Raw genomic sequence first — 17349 nt, 5'->3', positions numbered from 1 at the left:
TTTAAATTGCTGTGAAAATATTAATATAGATTGTAACGTCACAACTTTATACGACCAATATGAACTGGTCTTTAGTGGCTGATTAATTGGAGGAAGAAAGGTAAGAAGATATATGGCAACTTTAATTGATTAGGCACATCTCTTTTTTCCCTTTCCTTCTCTGTACCACTTTCCTTGTAAAATCTTGTTGAAATCAGTGTGGAAATTGTCTCAAAAATAACTATTTTCTTTCTTTTCACTATTTATATATCTTCCCATGCACTTGTATTTATTTGGTCAATAAGATTAATAGTATTGTTGTGGAAAAAGTAGTAGATATAATGTAGCCTATTAATTATTTAAATAGTTCAATTATTAGAGTATAATATATGTATACTTGTATATCAATACTACTTTTCTTTTTTTGGTCGAATTGTATATCAATACTACAATATATATATATATATATAGCTAAAAACACGAATAAAAATGGTCGATCAAATTGGAATCATCAGATGAGAAAATAATCACCGAAATGATGATTTTGAGAGGGAAGATGTGAAAAAAGTGAATTCAATACAGCAGTATTGATTAACAGTAGTACAATACAATTTATTGAATGGGATTTTATGACAGATTGGAATGAGATTTTATTGAATAGGTTATGGCTAGTATGGGTTTTCATCGGAAATGGATACAATGGATAATGCAATGCATTGTGACTGTATCATACTCTTACCTCATCAATGGAACTGCAAAAGGAATAATTAAACCTGAACGTGGAATCCACCAAGGTGACCCTTTATCGCCATATATCTTCATTCTGTGCAGCGAAGTTCTGTCTGGTCTGTACGCCAAGGCTCAATCCGATGGCTCACTTGAGGGTATCAAAGTGGCACAAAACTGCCCCCAGGTAAACCACCTGCTCTTCGCGGATGACACCATGTTTTTCTGTAGATCAGATAAACAAAGCTGCAAGACCCTTCTATCCATCCTGCAAAAATATGAAGAAGCATCAGGGCAAAAAATAAACTTCCAGAAATCTGCTATCACATTCTCAAAGAGGACAACAGTAGAGACAAAGAATCGAGTTAAGAATGAACTCAGTATCCACCATGAAGGAGGACAGGGTAAGTACCTTGGCCTATCGGAGTTGTTTGGGCGTAAAAAGATGGATGTGTTCACATCAATCATTGATAGAATTAAACAGCGAGTAATGAGCTGGTCAACAAAGTTCCTCTCCACTGCGGGAAAGCTAACCCTCCTCAAGTCGGTTCTGACAGTGATGCCTTCCTATGCTATGACTTGCTTCAAACTGCCTGTCTCTCTATGCAAAAGAATACAATCAGCACTCACTAGATTCTGGTGGGATGGACCTCGAGATAAGAAAAAAATGTCTTGGATTTCTTGGAATAAGATGACAAAAGCTCTGAATAAGGGAGGCTTAAGGTTTAGAGACATACAAATTTTCAATGACTCGCTTCTAGCCAAGGTTGGCTGGCGAATTCTGACAAAACCCTGTTGCTTGCTAGCACGAGTGCTCCTTGAAAAATACTGTCAAAATGCCCACTTCCTGGATTTTGTGGTCCCAACTTCTGCATCACATGGGTGGAGGAGCATTTGTGTGGGAAGAGACCTCCTCAAACCTCATATTGGTAGACTCATTGGGAATGGGCTTTCAACTCTTCTCTGGAAGGATCCTTGGCTATCCCTCGAACAGCCGGAAATACCAATAGGTCCAGTTAATGAGAACTCACAACAACAAAAAGTTGCTGACCTGCTCCACGGGGACTCTCAAGAATGGGATTTGGAAGAAATAACACGTACTCTTCCGGGATATGAAAACAAAATCCTCAACCTGAAACCGAGCAAACTAGGCGGATTAGATAAATGGGCATGGCTACCATCGCGAACTGGACTCTACACGGTTAAATCTGGCTACTACGAAGCACTAAACAAGGAGGAAATCTGCATTGTTGAGCCTCAAGGTCAAAGTGATTATGATTGGAAAGCAAGCCTCTGGAAAATTAAATGCAACCCTAAGATAAAGTCCTCCTATGGAAAGCACTTCAGGATGCCTTACCAGTGGGAGAGAACCTTAGAAAAAGACATATCTTCACGGATGCCAAATGTACACACTGCAGAGAGGATGAGACGATCCTGCATTTATTTTTCACATGTCGATTTGCCAGACAAATTTGGGAGCTAATCCTATGTGCAGGTTCACTGGCGATTGATCGGTTCTCTAGCTTCCAAAAGGGCTTCGATGCCACAAAACTCCTAAAATGTCTACCCTCGGTGGGTACGGGTGAGGTAAGCTTTGTCCCTTGGATATTCTGGTCTATGTGGCATAATAGGAACAAGAAGATTTTCGAGGATAGGCACCTTCGCCCTATCGAGGTCATTACAAATGCCATTGGCAAGGCAAAGGAGTGGATCCAAAGCCAGAGTGCCATAAAACCAACCTTGAAGCCCCAACAGCCGCTGATAATGAACCCTCTGGGAAGAGAAGTCACCAGATACAACACGGATGCAGCTTGGAACACCACAAAAAACGCAGGATTAGGATGGACCTTCGCAAACCATCTTGAAGAAGTTTTCGATCAAGGATCCAAGACTGTACCAAATATTGCATCACCAATCGTCGCAGAAGGCCTGGCGGTCCTAAACGCACTTCAATTGGCCAAACTATTGGGGATAACCCACCTTTCTCTCGCTTCCGACTCGATAAATCTGGTACAAGCAATCAACTCGGAAATCCAACCAAAGGAGCTCCACAGGATTCTCTTCGACATCCTGAATATCTCTAGTTTTTTCACTTCTGTTTTTTTTCGTTTTACTCCCCGATCAAACAATGAGAAAGCTGATTCCTTGGCAAAGGAGGCTTTACACTCGGTTGTAATGGACCTGGCCCACTAGTTATTTAATAAATCAAATGTTTGGACAAAAAAAAAATTATGCAATTATTAGTGAATTTATAATTAAATCATAGAGACAAACCAAAAGATCGTGATTTAATTACGTAAGTAGTAGTTTTCTACTTGCCTGCATGATCGTCACTTTCACTTTCCTTTTCTGACTTGACCGCATAATTATCATATTTTCTTTTTTACTTTCTTTCAAGAGCAAAAAAAAAACATGTAATAATGAGTTCATACTTCATAAATCATACTTTGGAAGAGATCTTTACGTGCAGTGCATTTTCGCTTAGTTTTAGTTTTTGCAAAAGAAAAACAAGTAATGAGTAAATTTAATATACATACTGCTTTAGAACTTCAAACTGTTACTGTTTTTTTTTAATATAATATTAAATTAGATTTAAAAAAAAAATAAACGTGTTACGAAGCTTTTATTAGAACCCTCTTAAAATACTTAGGAATAATAATTGAAACAGATTTAGTAGAATCTTGCAGCTTGATATCCTCTCCATTCCAAAGGGTGCCAAGTCGAGTGCGGATATTTTTATCAATGAGCTTTACTAGTCTTTCCTCTGTAGCAGGTTGGTCTCCATGTCGACGAGCATTCTCTCCAGCCAAATCGAATGTATTGTGTTTGAAACGCGTAACCGGTAATATATAAGCTTTGTGGTCTTGTCGAGCTCTTCGCCTCCAAGCAATGCATGATCTCTTGCCAGCCTATGGTGTACTTGTTGAGTAGTAGCTTCTTCGCTAGTGCCTCCCAGATTCATTGTGAACAAGGACAATGAAAAAAGAGATGTGCAGTGGTTACCATCGGATGGTTGTTGTATAAGCGGTGTAACTCCCGATCGTAACGTACGGTGAACTTGCATAATGATGGAAACGTGCACAAGAACACCTTTTCTGAAAGAGTATTTCGACCCTTCTCTCAAGCCTAGGGTTACACGAAATCCTTTGTAGGATATAACAATCAAAGTTTTTTCTCTTGTTCTAGGCTAAGATTCAAGAGAAACAAATAGAGATTTTGTGTTTTGTCACCAAAGTTTTTCTCAAACTTTGATTTTTGTGAATCTGATTTTTCTCTCTCGGTATCTCTTCTTCTTCTTACTCTCGATTTTTTCCTCTGTTTTTGATGTGGAGAAACAGAGTATATATAATGGTCGATGGTTGTGACGAACGTTTGCAACCGTTCGTTGAATAAGTGTGACCATTCACTCAAGCATTGCAATGGTTAATAATATAACCGTTTAATAACACTTAAATCTCCAACAATGGCTGCAAAATACAGACAACTGTTACTGTTTATTTATATATCTTTGTAAAACAAGGGTTAATTAATAGAAAGATAATTAGGTTTATTATTTCAATGTTTTTCGACATCTCCAAAATTGTTACTCATAAAAATAATGAAGAAAGCTATATTGTAAAAGACTTGCAAGAAAATATCTTTAAAATATGCTTATTGTAATTTTGATGATCAATAGCTATTTTAAAATTTTTGCAAAGATTGCAATTTACATAGCAATCATTTGTTTTATATGTTTGGTTTTACTCTTGCAGATGTATTGAATGTAATAATTACTCTTACAGATGTATTGAATGAAATAGTAGAAAGCTCAACAGCCATGAATAAAAAAAATGTGTACTGAAATCGTCTCCACACCCTCTTTTGGGTGCCTTACTCACAATTAAATATAATAAAAATTGGTTCAACATTGCAATTAGGGTTAGTGTAAAGATTTCTACTTATAATTTTGGCTCAACCTAAATCTGTTAAGCATCAATGATAAGCAAAAAAAAATCTCATGCGAGCTAGGTTTGAAAGATAAGCAAAAGGTGCATATATATTAAAAAAAAATTGGTTCTATGTGATTTAACGATTATCATTCAATAGTCCAATTGATTCAAGTAAATATCAGGAGACTTTTACATGGATACCAGAAAAAAAGTAATATCAAGAGATGTGACTATGATTCTATCACGTAGTTGGCATAAACAAAAAGGTCGGTATAACACCCATGACCAAACATTAAATATTTGGGACCTATTGCTAGCTGTTTTCAATCCATCAGCTTTCAACTTTTAAGTTTATATATATAAATGCTTTACCAAATTAATCTACATTTTTAATTTTATTTATTTATGAAAATTTAAATGGACTACAAGCAAGACTTGTGATAGATATTTTTCTTCTAAAAATGAAGACAAAAATTTGAAACAAGGTCTTTATGATGAAAGAAACTTTTATAGCCCGTGACGATGTTTCATCGTATCCCCAACGGTTTCATTTTCTTTTCTTGGTTCCTTTCTCTTTTGGATCATTGGATCCTAAAAAAAGGATATGATTGGTGGTTGTAGCTGTAGAATATTTGAAATTAATATCTATATATTTAGGTTACAGTTTTAAATTTGGTACTGCAGAAAAAATACCCCTACATCACTTAAAGATGTAAAATATTGTTCAGAAAAGGAACTTGAGAAGAAAATATGGCTAGTGTTACATTAGAGTTTTCACTAGACAGAGATGTTGAATCCGCCTAGTTGTAAGTGTAACATAAACTGGTACAATCATAAACTTAAAACCGGTACAAACTAATTTTAAACCAAAGGGATACAAAAATAAAATAAAATAAAAGTAACAGTTTTTTTGGTAACTTTTTTGATATCACTTAGAGATGTGCATCATCTAGTGGGTTACCAATTAAAATCATTATAAAAGATGTAGTTTTAATAGGGAAACTAGATTAAGACCCGTGCTAAAGCACGAGTTGAAATTTATTTTATTTATCTTGTAATTAATATATAAAATATAATTTATGTAATTATTTTTAAAAGTTTTTTTGAATAAAATATTATGCAATAAAATCATATGTTAAATAAAATGACTTGAAAAAGACACTTATTTTGTAAGTTTTATACTGTTAATGATTCTTGATAAGTATTTGTGCTATAACACTAGTTAAATTTTATTTTATACAAAATTTTGTATATTTTTTATTTTAAAATAAAATTTTAATATGTTGTATTAGTTTATGTACATGAAGTTATTTCAACAATGTATGTTCTACATCATGACTTGAATGTCATTATAAGATATAATTTTGTAAATTTGGAGTGTTTATACTTCTAACTTTTCTATCAAGTTTCAATATTTTAAAACTATTTCAAAATAAATTATTTAAAGTTTATTATATTAGATAAAATTATAAAAATTCAACAAAAAAGTATGAAATTGAATTTAAATATTCAAATTTTGACCCCTTACTCAGTAAAATTTTTAATTCAATAGATATTATTTTAAAGAATAATATTACTAAAACTTTAATATTTTATAGATTGAATCATTTATATTTGTTTTTAAAAATTCAACTTATGGTATATTTGGAAATAAAACTATTTTTAATTATAATAAATAATATGATAATATATTTGTTTCACAAAATAGACTCATATATAAAAATGAGAGGTGAAGTATAATGATAATTAACAAATTAATATGTTAAGTTAGATATCAAAAGATTTTATTTGATGAATAATTTAATAAAGGAAATTAATATGTTAATTTAGATAATATCAAATGATTCTTTAGAATATTCTCTTTAAGATTTTTGGAAATATCTTGCTCTAGTAATAAAATCTTCCAAAAATAAATTAAGATTGCACCCACTATTTAATTTATAACTAATTAATCTATCAATAAATCTATAACCTATTTGTAACCAATTTATTAAAATTATATAGTCTACAAAACAATGTTGTGTACTTTCGTTTTATTTTATAGGGGATATATGTATATATGTAAGTTTGTTAAGCAATCTTTTTTCCAAGTGACATAGCATGTCTAGGGTAGGCATGTGGAATGCCTTTATAAGCATAGACCATATATTTTATTTAAGATGGAAATTCATAAATTTTCATTTTGGTTTTTTTTTTTTTTTTTGCAAAGCTTGTATAAGTTTACAGTTTTTCACTAGATTGATAACCCCTGTTGGCGCTAGGTGCAATATTTTAAACTATTAATTGGTATTCTATGAATTAATTGTATTATAATTATTTAGTTTTGAAAATATAATCTATGTGAATTGTTTGGAATATCAATATTGGTTAATCCTCTCCATTTAGTTCCCTCTCCGTTGTAGGTTCAACTTTTTTTGTTGGACTGTGGCAGATCAACCCTTATAATTATAAACATGCAATTTTAAATATGATAACCTTAATTCGTCCTAAGTCAGAGACCAATGATCCAGGATTTGATCCAAGATCCGTTCTAAAAAAATTATTCATTGGGTGGATCTAGATCCAGATGTAATAAAAAATTCAAACCGGATATTTACATACAGAATATATTTACTCTGTTTTTAATAAATTGATGTTCATTATCACACATATTAAAAATAATAACTTTTATTTGTAAACTAATTTATAATTATTTTTTGGTAAATAAAAAAATATAAACCATTAAATATGCCATGTGGGAAAAAGCATAAAATAGAAAAATTATTTTAGTTTTTTATGTACAAAATCAATTTTTTAAGAACAAAAATATATACTAGAACATCAATCTATTAAAGACATAGAGCATATATATTTTATTAACTATATTATATTATCGTGAAAAGACATGTTAAAGTTTTCACATTGAAAATAACTAGAGACCAAACCATTTACAGTATACTATTAAAGCAGAAGTACTCATAGACCAACTTTTGGACAATGAATTTGTTTTAGTAGTTTTTAAATAAAATGGTTAGTAATCAATAATTATTAATATATTAGTCTATCATGGAATTAAAATTCTCTAACCATTCAAATTAAGTCGGATCCCGCACGAGTCATTTAGTACCCGATTATTTGATCCAATTTTGATTTCCGAATCTTACAAAATTGCTGGATTGCCGAGATTGTTTTTAACTGCATATCTAAAACAATCTTTTGGGATAATCTTACACATGAAATATTCATTTTTAGTTATAACAAAACAGGAAACAAGATATATTTTGCTGAGATTTGATATATCAAATATTAACTTCTAAATATTTATTTAAATATATTTAATCTCACTATAAATACAATAATTCTCTCACTTTCTTTCACTCCCTTAAAAAATCTCAAGCCATACAAAAATTTACGGCGTATTCAAGTTAAAATTCCTGGCGTATTCAAGTTACATTCTCTAAATAACTTACTCTATCAGGATTTCCAATTTACCGTATATCACCAAATATATGAATAAACAATATATAAACAAAAGAAATAAGTCAAAATACAAAAAAACTACATTACAAAAATTCAAATTACAAAAATATTACTAACAAAATATATAATATTGTGGTGTAGCACGGGTTCTCCCTAGTATCATTAGAAAATCATAGGCGTTTCCTCTCTATCTCATTGTTCAATTAATGTTAGCATGCAAGCTTGTACTTTCATTTCATAATTTCATTAATGGATCAACAACACATAGTTCAAAATACACTATGTCAATTGTCAAATGCTTTTCGTCAAACTAGCTCAAAAATTGGGAATAACGTACAACGTTTTAATATAAGAGTCGAAAGTGAGACTAAAGAACATAAAATTCCCAAAAAAGGAAAAAAAAATTGAACGGTAAGAAAGAAAATAGACCGACGTGTTCTTTTATTCTAAAAAGAAAAATGGACATATATATAACCTACATGGACTGAATACATAACACAAATATGAACATGTGGCCTATATTAGCTTGGGGACTTTTATACAACACTTGATTAAGATTGATATATACACATCCATTTTATACTGTAACAAGTATCAACATTGGATTTAAATGGAAAAATTTGAATGTATATCTATTATCTATTTTAAAGCTATAAGTGAAAAATTCAAAGCAGCCGTACAGTTACAGAAGCAAACAACCACTTGACAGCAGAAGAGGACATAACTCATGATGCCCCTTTTTTTAATTTATCAAAAAATAAATTTAATTTAAATTTGTGGCACAAAACTCAAATCGTAACTCAATTTCTAGATTACATATGTAATCAAAATTCATTCGGATTGATATATATAAGTTCTTCAAGTAATATTATATAAGTTGTTGGAGAAAAAAACACAACACAATTTATTTAGAATCGAATGTAGTAAAAATATAGTATAGAATAATTCGATTTTTTTGATTAAAATTTTTAGGGTAGAGGAGGAAATCTTTGAAGAATCAAGAAACTAAAACAAAATATCTCGCATGACTACAAATCTTTTGGTATCGCTATCTTAATGCTATTTTTACACTAAGTTCTAAAAGTACCAAAATATATATAAACGTAGCCAGAATCAGAAAAATTGAACTAAAAAGTTTTTTTTTATAATAATTTAGGGGAAGCGGGAAACGTATGGAGAGTAATGTAAACACGTGGCGGTCTGGGGGCCTTATAACAACCAGAATGCAAAGTTAATTAAACAAAAAGCTTTTGAAGCAAGTTAGCCATAGCCGCTTGGCGCTGTCCTCTTCGTCTTCTCTCTTCTTCTTCTTCTTCTTCTTCTCTCTCTCTCTCTCTCTCTCTCTCTCTCTCTCTCTTTCGTTTTCCTGTTTAGTGGAGAATTTGCTGGAGGAGTTGTAGTGAAATCCAATGGAGGTAACTTTTGTTTTTTTTTTTCCTTTCTTGATTTGGTTTTTTGTAATTTTATTAAAGTTTGATGCTTTGTGTTCTGAGATTTCTGGGTTTTTGATTCCAAGTTCTCTGGATTGGTTTCTGGGTTTAGGGTTTCAGAAATTGAGTAACTTTACTCTGTTTTGTGAAAATTATTGCTTGAGATTAAAGTTTTATCATTTGCTTGATCTAATTTAGCTTATTATGGGTTTATGATTTGGTACTGTGTGTTTTTACCTAATTTTTTAATGGGTTTTGAATCGATGTATGTTACTTGTTTTGTAAGCTAATTGATGTGTTGATTATGGTGGTTGAGGTCAATTTTAGTATGGGTTCTGGTTCGTTATGTCTCAGGGTGGTTGGTTTCAGGAGATATGGGAGATGGAGATGAGCAAAGTAAAGAGCTAGAGAATTCGTCTTCGATTCGTGTTCCTAGTGTTGCAAATGCAGAAGCTAGAATGAAGTTTGCTTCCGTGGATGCTTTATCAGAGTTAGTTTGGTCTCCTCGGAACGGTCTAAGCCTAAGATGTGCAGATTTCAGTTTCACTGGAAAGGCAAAATTACGCTCTCCTAACTTCTTTGATTCAGGACAAACCAACATGGAGCTTCGTTCCAATAGCACAAGTATCGAACAGCAACGACAAGAAGAAGACGAAACGGTAAATGTCCAGTTGAGAACACAAGATCAAGTTAACCAAGCGTGTAGCGGGATGAATAGACCATTGTCAGGTTGCTAAAATGATAGGAAACAGTACCAAATTGATTGTAGTTCCGTACAACTGTCTTTTTGATAACGAGTTCTTGTGTGTGTGTGTGTGTTTGCAGGGATTGGTGGTTCTGTTGAGGATAAGGTAGAAATCAATGATGATATAGAGAGTGAAGAAGCAGGAAGTTCCAGAAGATCTTCAGGTTAAAAATGATTACATGAAGTTTATAGTGTCAGTCTGTTTACCATTAATAGGCAACTATGGATTTAAGCTGTTGTGTTTGTCTTCTATGGTTGTTTTGGATACAGAAGCTTTGTTGGCTAATGAACAGCTGAGGATGGAGAGTGCTGGATCTCAAGAAGAACCGACTAACCGTGGAGATAAAGAAGAAGAGGATAAGATGAATATTAATCGAGTTGATCGTTTAGAATCAATGGATGAGAACAACCTCACAACTCTTGCTGTTGTAGCATGTGAAGGCAAAGGAGAATACTTGCCAGAAGGTGAGGCAGATGTTGAGAAGGCTGGACCAAGTGTCTCCTATAGTCGTCATGCCAAAGAGAAAGGGAAAGAAAAAGCTTTATCTGATGAAAACGTTGAGGGTGATGAGAATGAAAATGATGATGAGAGTTTTGGGAGTGTAGAAAGTTGCAATAGTGCGGGTTTGCTCTCGAGGGGAAAGAAAAGGCCAGGCTTTGAGCAACAGATGATTCTTGGAAGCAAACGGCTCAAAACGCTAAGTCAAGAATGTTTGGGGTCAACTTCAAAGCTCAAGCAAGATAGTTCTTTTATGAATTGGATATCAAACATGACAAAAGGAATCTGGAAAGGTAATGAAGAAGACGATTCTCCTTTTGTAGCTCTCACTTCAGATGCTAATGGTCATGGCCATGGCCAAGTCAATGTGATTGTTGACCAACAAGAATTGAATCCATGCTGTGTGAAGGAAAATAGCGAATGCAGAAACACCGGTTTCCAGTCTTTTTTCCAGTCTATATATTGTCCGAAGAAACTAAGTCAAGATGCCGTGGAGATGGATATCTCGAATGATGCTAATGCTACTTCTTTGCAGGAACTTCCCTGGATTCCTGAACAATGTGACGTTACCAAAGGGGATCACTTATCTTCATCTGGTAATGAGATTGGTCCAGTGGCTGAACCCAACATTTCATCAGGAAAAGATGGATTTAATCAGACAAGCGAACCGCTCTCGTCAGAGAGCAAACATGAGGATAACACAGAGCCAAACATCTCTTTGATGCCTCTTAGTAAGTGTAAGCCGAACGAAGAGCCAAAAGTCCGCGTTGAAGCTGATGGGAAGGTTAGTCCGTGTGTAACCAACAGAAACTCTGGTCTTGAAAGTTTGTGGATAAGCAGATTTTCTTCTAAGAGTTCATTCCCTCAGAAAAAGGCCAATGATTCAGCCTCAGACGCCGCTCAAACCCGTGATTCGCAGAAGATGCCGGCAGACAGTAATGTTATAATACCCAGTATCAGCTCGCTAGATAGGCTGGATAAACAGAACACGGCTCTTCCCAAAGTTTCTGCAATGAGAATAGAGTCTTCAGAAATAATGGCTTCTTTGTTTGAAAGAAAGTTAGAAGCTATGAAATGCATCATTCCCTCCTCATGTTCTTTAGCTGTGAACGCAGACGAGGAACGGACGAATCTAGTTTGTTTCTACTGCGGTAAAAAGGGTCACTGTTTACGGGATTGTCTGGAAGTAACTGATATTGAGCTCAGAGATCTAGTACAGAACATTAGTGCTCGGAATAGAAGAGAAGAAGTGTCAAGCCTATGCATTAGATGTTTTCAGCTAAGTCACTGGGCTGCAACATGCCCGAATGCTCCACTGTATAGTTCAGGAGTAGAAGATAAAGCGATAAAGCACGCTTTAGCTTCTACCTCTGGCTCAAAGCTGCTGCCCTTAAGTGGTTTCACAGACGTACCAAAAGCAGTCTTTGATGCTGTTCAAGTTCTTCGCTTGACCCGCACACACGTTCTCAAGTAAGTTCCAGCTCACACTTTAAAAGACCTTTCTCCTGCCACTGCCACTGCCACATTATGAGTCTCTGACATCTTTTTGACATTTTATTTCAGATGGCTAAATACCAAGAAGTCTGTATCGGGTCTTGAAGGGTTCTTCTTGCGGTTAAGGGTCGGGAAATGGGAAGAAGGGCTTGGTGGAACAGGGTACTACGTAGCTCGCATAGATGGTTGGTACATTTGTATATAAATCAATCCTCGAAAATCACATATTTTCTGGTTTAATCGCAACTTAAATATGTTGGTTTTGAACCAGGGACCACAGAGGTGCAAAGCTCAACGAGACATTCAGAGAATAGCTCAATTTCAGTTAAGGTTAAAGGGATGACTTGCCTTGTTGAGTCTCAGTTTATCTCAAACCATGACTTTCTTGAGGTATATATAATAAACCACGACCTTTCTTGAGGTATTATAAGGTTTTCATATCTGAATATTTTGCGTTACTTATCTTGAGCAGGAGGAGTTGAAGGTGTGGTGGCGGAGCGTCGAGAAAAGTACCAGTAGAAGCGGCGATAGCATCCCGTCGGCAGAGGAACTTGTTCGGAAAATTCAGCAGAGAAAGATGTTAGGCTTTTAGGATCTTTCAAAATAGATAGTACATGTTTTGAGGACCAAATGTATTTATTTAATAGGATTTTACGTCGACACATGTATTTTTTTTTCGGTGTGGTTAAAAATGAGAGTGTAAATTTCTGGCTAGTTCAGAGGACATCGAATGTCTCAAACCAGATGACAATCTAAAAACTGGATGTCCAACTTCTATAGACTTGCGAGTTTTGTTCGTATCTTTCTGTCTCTGTAACTAGTTATTTAGCTTCTGTTAAGGATGATCTCGTTTCTCAAGTACAACCGGAGGACAAGCATATTGATATCCACGTATAGTATTGTAGTGGATCTATCAAGCCCATCCGTGTACTATGGTCATTTTTGCTTTGCACATTTTCAAAGTGTCACCAAATTGAAGACTACTTCATTCACATGAACAATCACCAAAAAATGAAGACTAGTTCATTCACATGAACAAGGATAGTTGCAAATGTAATAGCCTGAGCTCAGTAAATTCACCAAATCAACATATAACACTTTTGACAAGTGGACTAGACAAATTGTAAAATGATATACTTGTATCTCAAAGATCTGATTGTTGGATTATCTAGATAATTTTTTATTTATAATTTCAATAAAGTTTTAGGATTAATTTTTATTGGCCTCATTATCCAAATACTATGGACTTGGGTGAAAAGAAAAAAGTAGAGAGCCTAAGGACTAAAAATGAAAAAAAAAACTAAAAAAAAAAAAAAAAATCTAGGGTTAGGCAGTGTTACCTATTTATTTGGTGCTTAAGTAAAGTTGTTTGTCGCTTCCGCAGACACTTTGGTTTTCAGTCTCTGTAGAGTTTTAGAATTTCATCAATCCAACAATGGTTAGTTCCTTGATCTCTGTCTATCTGAAATTTGTTTTCGTGATCATTAGATTTTCGAACATTGTGGTTGTAATTTACTTTCTCGTCATATGAATCATCTATAGGCGGATGTAGAACCAGAGGTTGCTGCGGCTGGAATCGTGAAAAAGAGAACGTTCAAGAAGTTCTCTTTCAGAGGAGTCGATCTCGATGCTCTTCTCGACATGTCGACCGAAGATCTTGTCAAGCATTTCAGTGCCCGTATCCGTAGAAGGTTAAATTTCTTTGGAACCAAGAAAATTAGCTTTCGTCTCTTGGTTCTGTGAGACTGATGTGTTTTTTGTTATCTTTTAAATTTAAGGTTCTCTAGAGGATTGAACAGGAAACCTATGGCTTTGATCAAGAAATTGCGCAAAGCGGTAAAATCCTTATCTTACCTCATCACTCATTAGATCTTTGGTTGAACATATATACACAATTTTCAAAATGTAGGAATTGTGTATCTTCTTTTCTTGTGATTTTATGAGATTTTGATTATCAGATTACTGATAGTTTAGCTTATGTGATACTTTGCACTCAAAAAAGAAGCTTATGTGATGCTTGCTAATAGAACCATTGTTATTCGTCTTATAGTTCAAAGGTTATCAGTTTGTTCTTGTATTCTTTGTAGTATCAGTCTTGTGTGAGTATAAAAGCCATGTTTGTGTAATAATTCAGATTCTCGATAGCGTTATTTCCATAGTGTTTTACTTCTTTTGTATTTTCATCTCCTTGCAGATATCATTCTTACCTTTGCAGTTTTGTGTTTGATCTTTGCTAGGAAATGACTTTATATAAGACACTTAAGATAATTACTTTTTAATTTACTCCTGTGTGAGACCATATATAATGTAATGACTTTGTGCAATGGGTTTGAACACTAAAGAACAAAGGTTTTTTGTGTTTTTGAGCAGAAATTAGAGGCACCAGCTGGTGAGAAGCCAGCGGCAGTGAGAACACATTTAAGAAACATGATCATTGTGCCTGAAATGATTGGAAGCATCATCGGTGTTTACAACGGAAAGACTTTTAACCAAGTAGAGATTAAACCGGAGATGATTGGACATTACTTGGCTGAGTTCTCAATCTCATACAAACCGGTTAAGCACGGTAGGCCTGGTGTTGGTGCTACCAATTCCTCCAGGTTTATCCCTCTCAAGTGAAGCCAATGCAAGACTCTATATTGTTTTTTTTTCTTCCATCTCTATTGTTTTGCTACTAATATTTATCTTCTTTACATAACCTTAATGTCTTTTAAGGTTTAGACTTTGAGTCATGTGTTAAGTTATTTCAATTTGCTACTCATTTGTTTTAAAGACTTATGTTGAAGTTTTCAAATATAGTCCATCAACTCAGAAAAATAAGTGATTCAAGGAGCTGTTTCTTTTGGTTCTATTCTCGTTTTGACTAGGTACGTAGGTGAAAATTATTAATCCAATCTTTTTTTCTTTTCTGTAACAACTATATGGTCGTCCTCTTTGACGATTTCAAAAATAGATGTAAACTTGATTATCCTATAGCTCAGTAATAAATTTATCTTTTTCAGATGTGTAATATTTTGTTTATAACCTTTAAAAATCAAAAGTAGTGCCCAATTATATTTTATTTTTTGCCAACAAAGTAGAACCAATTGAATTACATATCTACAAATTTATATACAAGAAAAAATAAAATGAATAAAAAAAGTCAACACAAAGGAACTGATTAGTAGTCTTTGAAAAAAATGAAAAGCTTATGAGAGAAATAGAAATTTCCATTCATTTTCTTGGAGTCTTCTCTCCACTCTCTTTTCCACCTCTTCTCCTCTTATCTGTCAAGAAAGTAACTAATATCATTGCACTTGCATAAATACATATTTTAAGTATCATAACTTTATAAGGCTTAACCCGATCAAACCAAATAAAATCGGATTGTGTAAATGTATGTACCTGAGTCTCGATGTTCATGGTTGTAGAGAACTCGTGAGGAGAGAAATTGGCGTGGACAGTTTTGAGTTTTGTCCCCATTGATTTAAGACAATGAAGAACTTCTACCATTGAATCAAGTCCAGACAAAGGTTCTTGTAGACTAAACCTAACCTTTGTTTCAGTCATATCATTATGACCATCCTTTGCTGATTTTGCCTCAATCATCTTAATTCTTCTCTCTAGTTCTTTCTTTAATCTTTGTAATTTCACAATCTCATCCACAGCTTTTTCAACAATCGTACTTTTGTCATTCTGAGAAGAAAAAACAAATTATATTTGTTGAAAAGACTTGTTTCCATACCAATCCTATACAAATGAGTAATGTAGTTAGAAATCTATCATATTCAAAAAATTTAAATTATCATATATGCAAATTGCAAAAGTCACTAACGCTTATACAAAAGTACAAAATTTTCCATTTTGCATTGTAAAATTTCGATATGTGTAAATTCACTAGGATTGTTTTTTTTCTTTTTCAAGCCATTAAGTCTGATTTAAATTTTAGTATAACACAACAATTAATTAATGTACCTTAGTGGCATATGGTAGTAGAGAATGGAGAGCTAAGTAACTCTGTTTTTGTTTCTCTCTTCTAGTTCTTTCTTTTAACATATGTCGCCGGCACCTTTCTTTCTCCGGCGCAATCGCGTTCTTTTTCTCCTCCCAATTCGTTCTCAGCAAATTCACCATTCTCTTCTTCACGTTCACTTTCGATGAAGACATCAACAAAGGTTCCGTGCCCTTCACGTATGGCCTAAAGGCGCTTCTGTTCGGTACACTACTGACGCTTTTGTCATCGTAAACGAAGATGTCATCGGCGATTAGATCCCATAAGTTGTCTTCTTCTTGACAAACCGAATCAAGAAATAAGTCATCCATCTCTCTCTCTCTCTCTCTCTCTCTCTCTCTCTCTCTCTCTCTCTCTCTCTCTCTCTCTCTTGATGACAATCTTGAGTTGTGATTTCGATGTTGTGTGTGTCTCTCGTGTGTGTGTGTATATATCTTATGATATAATCACGTCGGGTTTAGTTGAATTAACACACGTGAAGCATATTGAGAACGTGGACAATGAATGGTTGTCTCAAATTCTTGGTTAAGATAAATGACGTATGTAGGAGAAAACTAGAGACAGTCAAAGTGATGTATGAAAGATGAAACTAGTGAAAGTCAAGTGACGTAGAATGGCACCAAAAATTAAACATTATGTGACACGTAAACATATTTTTTTGTTTGTTTTTGTGCAAAGTGACGCGTAAAAGCTATATATAAACTAAATTCTATAGTTTTTCTTCAAAACCAAAAAAAAATCTTTAAAAAAAAAAAAAAAAAAAAAAAATAGTACAAAATCACCTTAAATGTGAGTTGAAAAAACACAAGACCGTGGAGAAAAAGAGAGAATATATATGTGGTTAGAAATATAACAAGTTTATGAAAGTTAATATTATCAACAAAACACTTAAATTTACACAAAAATTCATCGTTAAAAAATGAATAAATTAATTGTTTAATATGATAATTAAAATAGAGAATTCTTTGTTCTAATAACTAAAGCTATTTTAGCTTTTTATCACCCGATCGTTGAGTAACTTACTCCTTAAATATTTTTAGTAGACGAAACCATTTCGATTAGCCAAATAAAAGTAGTTAAATTAATTTCATGTTTTA

The 17349-nt window shown here is 33.7% G+C and overlaps 4 protein-coding genes across 9 annotated transcripts; 3 read left to right on the top strand and 1 right to left on the bottom strand.

The window, feature by feature from the left end:
* Nucleotides 1-2322: 2322 nt before the first annotated feature.
* Nucleotides 2323-2898, top strand: LOC147921531 (uncharacterized). Its single transcript, XM_087497725.1, has one exon. It carries the CDS (start codon nucleotides 2323-2325, stop codon nucleotides 2896-2898), a length of 576 nt encoding a protein of 191 aa, XP_087353851.1.
* Nucleotides 2899-9178: 6280 nt separating this feature from the next.
* On the top strand, nucleotides 9179-13061 carry LOC104760595 (uncharacterized). 6 transcript variants are annotated; one of them, XM_087498631.1, is made up of 8 exons: nucleotides 9346-9508; nucleotides 9893-10013; nucleotides 10112-10252; nucleotides 10349-10432; nucleotides 10539-12237; nucleotides 12331-12446; nucleotides 12533-12651; nucleotides 12734-13061. In XM_087498631.1, the coding sequence occupies exons 2-8, from the start codon at nucleotides 10001-10003 to the stop codon at nucleotides 12851-12853; spliced, it is 2292 nt and encodes a 763-aa protein (XP_087354757.1). In that variant the 5' UTR covers nucleotides 9346-9508; nucleotides 9893-10000; the 3' UTR covers nucleotides 12854-13061. The 6 variants fall into 6 exon arrangements, with proteins under 6 accessions (XP_010481846.1, XP_010481844.1, XP_010481845.1 ...); XM_087498630.1 differs by having other exon boundaries at nucleotides 9878-10013; XM_087498632.1 differs by having other exon boundaries at nucleotides 9360-9508; nucleotides 9896-10013.
* Nucleotides 13062-13479: 418 nt separating this feature from the next.
* LOC104760594 (small ribosomal subunit protein uS19w-like) lies at nucleotides 13480-15078 on the top strand. The gene is made up of 4 exons (XM_010483541.2): nucleotides 13480-13699; nucleotides 13804-13952; nucleotides 14040-14097; nucleotides 14632-15078. The coding sequence occupies exons 1-4, from the start codon at nucleotides 13697-13699 to the stop codon at nucleotides 14878-14880; spliced, it is 459 nt and encodes a 152-aa protein (XP_010481843.1). The 5' UTR covers nucleotides 13480-13696; the 3' UTR covers nucleotides 14881-15078.
* A 215-nt stretch (nucleotides 15079-15293) lies between these two features.
* Nucleotides 15294-16660, bottom strand: LOC104760593 (transcription factor bHLH92). The gene is made up of 3 exons (XM_010483539.3): nucleotides 16216-16660; nucleotides 15646-15936; nucleotides 15294-15527 (listed from the first exon to the last, which is right to left on the bottom strand). The coding sequence occupies exons 1-3, from the start codon at nucleotides 16561-16563 to the stop codon at nucleotides 15450-15452; spliced, it is 717 nt and encodes a 238-aa protein (XP_010481841.2). The 5' UTR covers nucleotides 16564-16660; the 3' UTR covers nucleotides 15294-15449.
* Nucleotides 16661-17349: the final 689 nt, after the last annotated feature.

This window comes from Camelina sativa, chromosome 18 (genome assembly GCF_030686135.1).
Source record: "Camelina sativa cultivar CO46 ecotype springtype chromosome 18, ASM3068613v1".
NCBI classification, from domain to species: domain Eukaryota; kingdom Viridiplantae; phylum Streptophyta; class Magnoliopsida; order Brassicales; family Brassicaceae; genus Camelina; species Camelina sativa.
The sequence above is the reverse complement of the archived record's forward strand: the minus strand, read 5'-3'. Positions and strand labels throughout refer to the sequence as shown.

Coding starts and splice junctions, on each gene's coding strand:
- LOC104760595 (XM_010483544.3), top strand. CDS start 9,898: ATGGGAGATGGAGATGAGCAAAGTAAAGAGCTAGAGAATTCGTCTTCG. Junction 10,253..10,348: donor GATGAATAGACCATTGTCAG/GTTGCTAAAATG, acceptor GTGTGTTTGCAG/GGATTGGTGGTTCTGTTGAG. Junction 12,447..12,532: donor CTACGTAGCTCGCATAGATG/GTTGGTACATTT, acceptor GTTTTGAACCAG/GGACCACAGAGGTGCAAAGC.
- LOC104760594 (XM_010483541.2), top strand. Junction 13,953..14,039: donor AGTGCCCGTATCCGTAGAAG/GTTAAATTTCTT, acceptor TTTAAATTTAAG/GTTCTCTAGAGGATTGAACA. Junction 14,098..14,631: donor TCAAGAAATTGCGCAAAGCG/GTAAAATCCTTA, acceptor GTTTTTGAGCAG/AAATTAGAGGCACCAGCTGG.
- LOC147921531 (XM_087497725.1), top strand. CDS start 2,323: ATGTGGCATAATAGGAACAAGAAGATTTTCGAGGATAGGCACCTTCGC.
- LOC104760593 (XM_010483539.3), bottom strand. CDS start 16,563: ATGGATGACTTATTTCTTGATTCGGTTTGTCAAGAAGAAGACAACTTA. Junction 15,937..16,215: donor TACTACCATATGCCACTAAG/GTACATTAATTA, acceptor TTTTCTTCTCAG/AATGACAAAAGTACGATTGT. Junction 15,528..15,645: donor CCATGAACATCGAGACTCAG/GTACATACATTT, acceptor CTTTCTTGACAG/ATAAGAGGAGAAGAGGTGGA.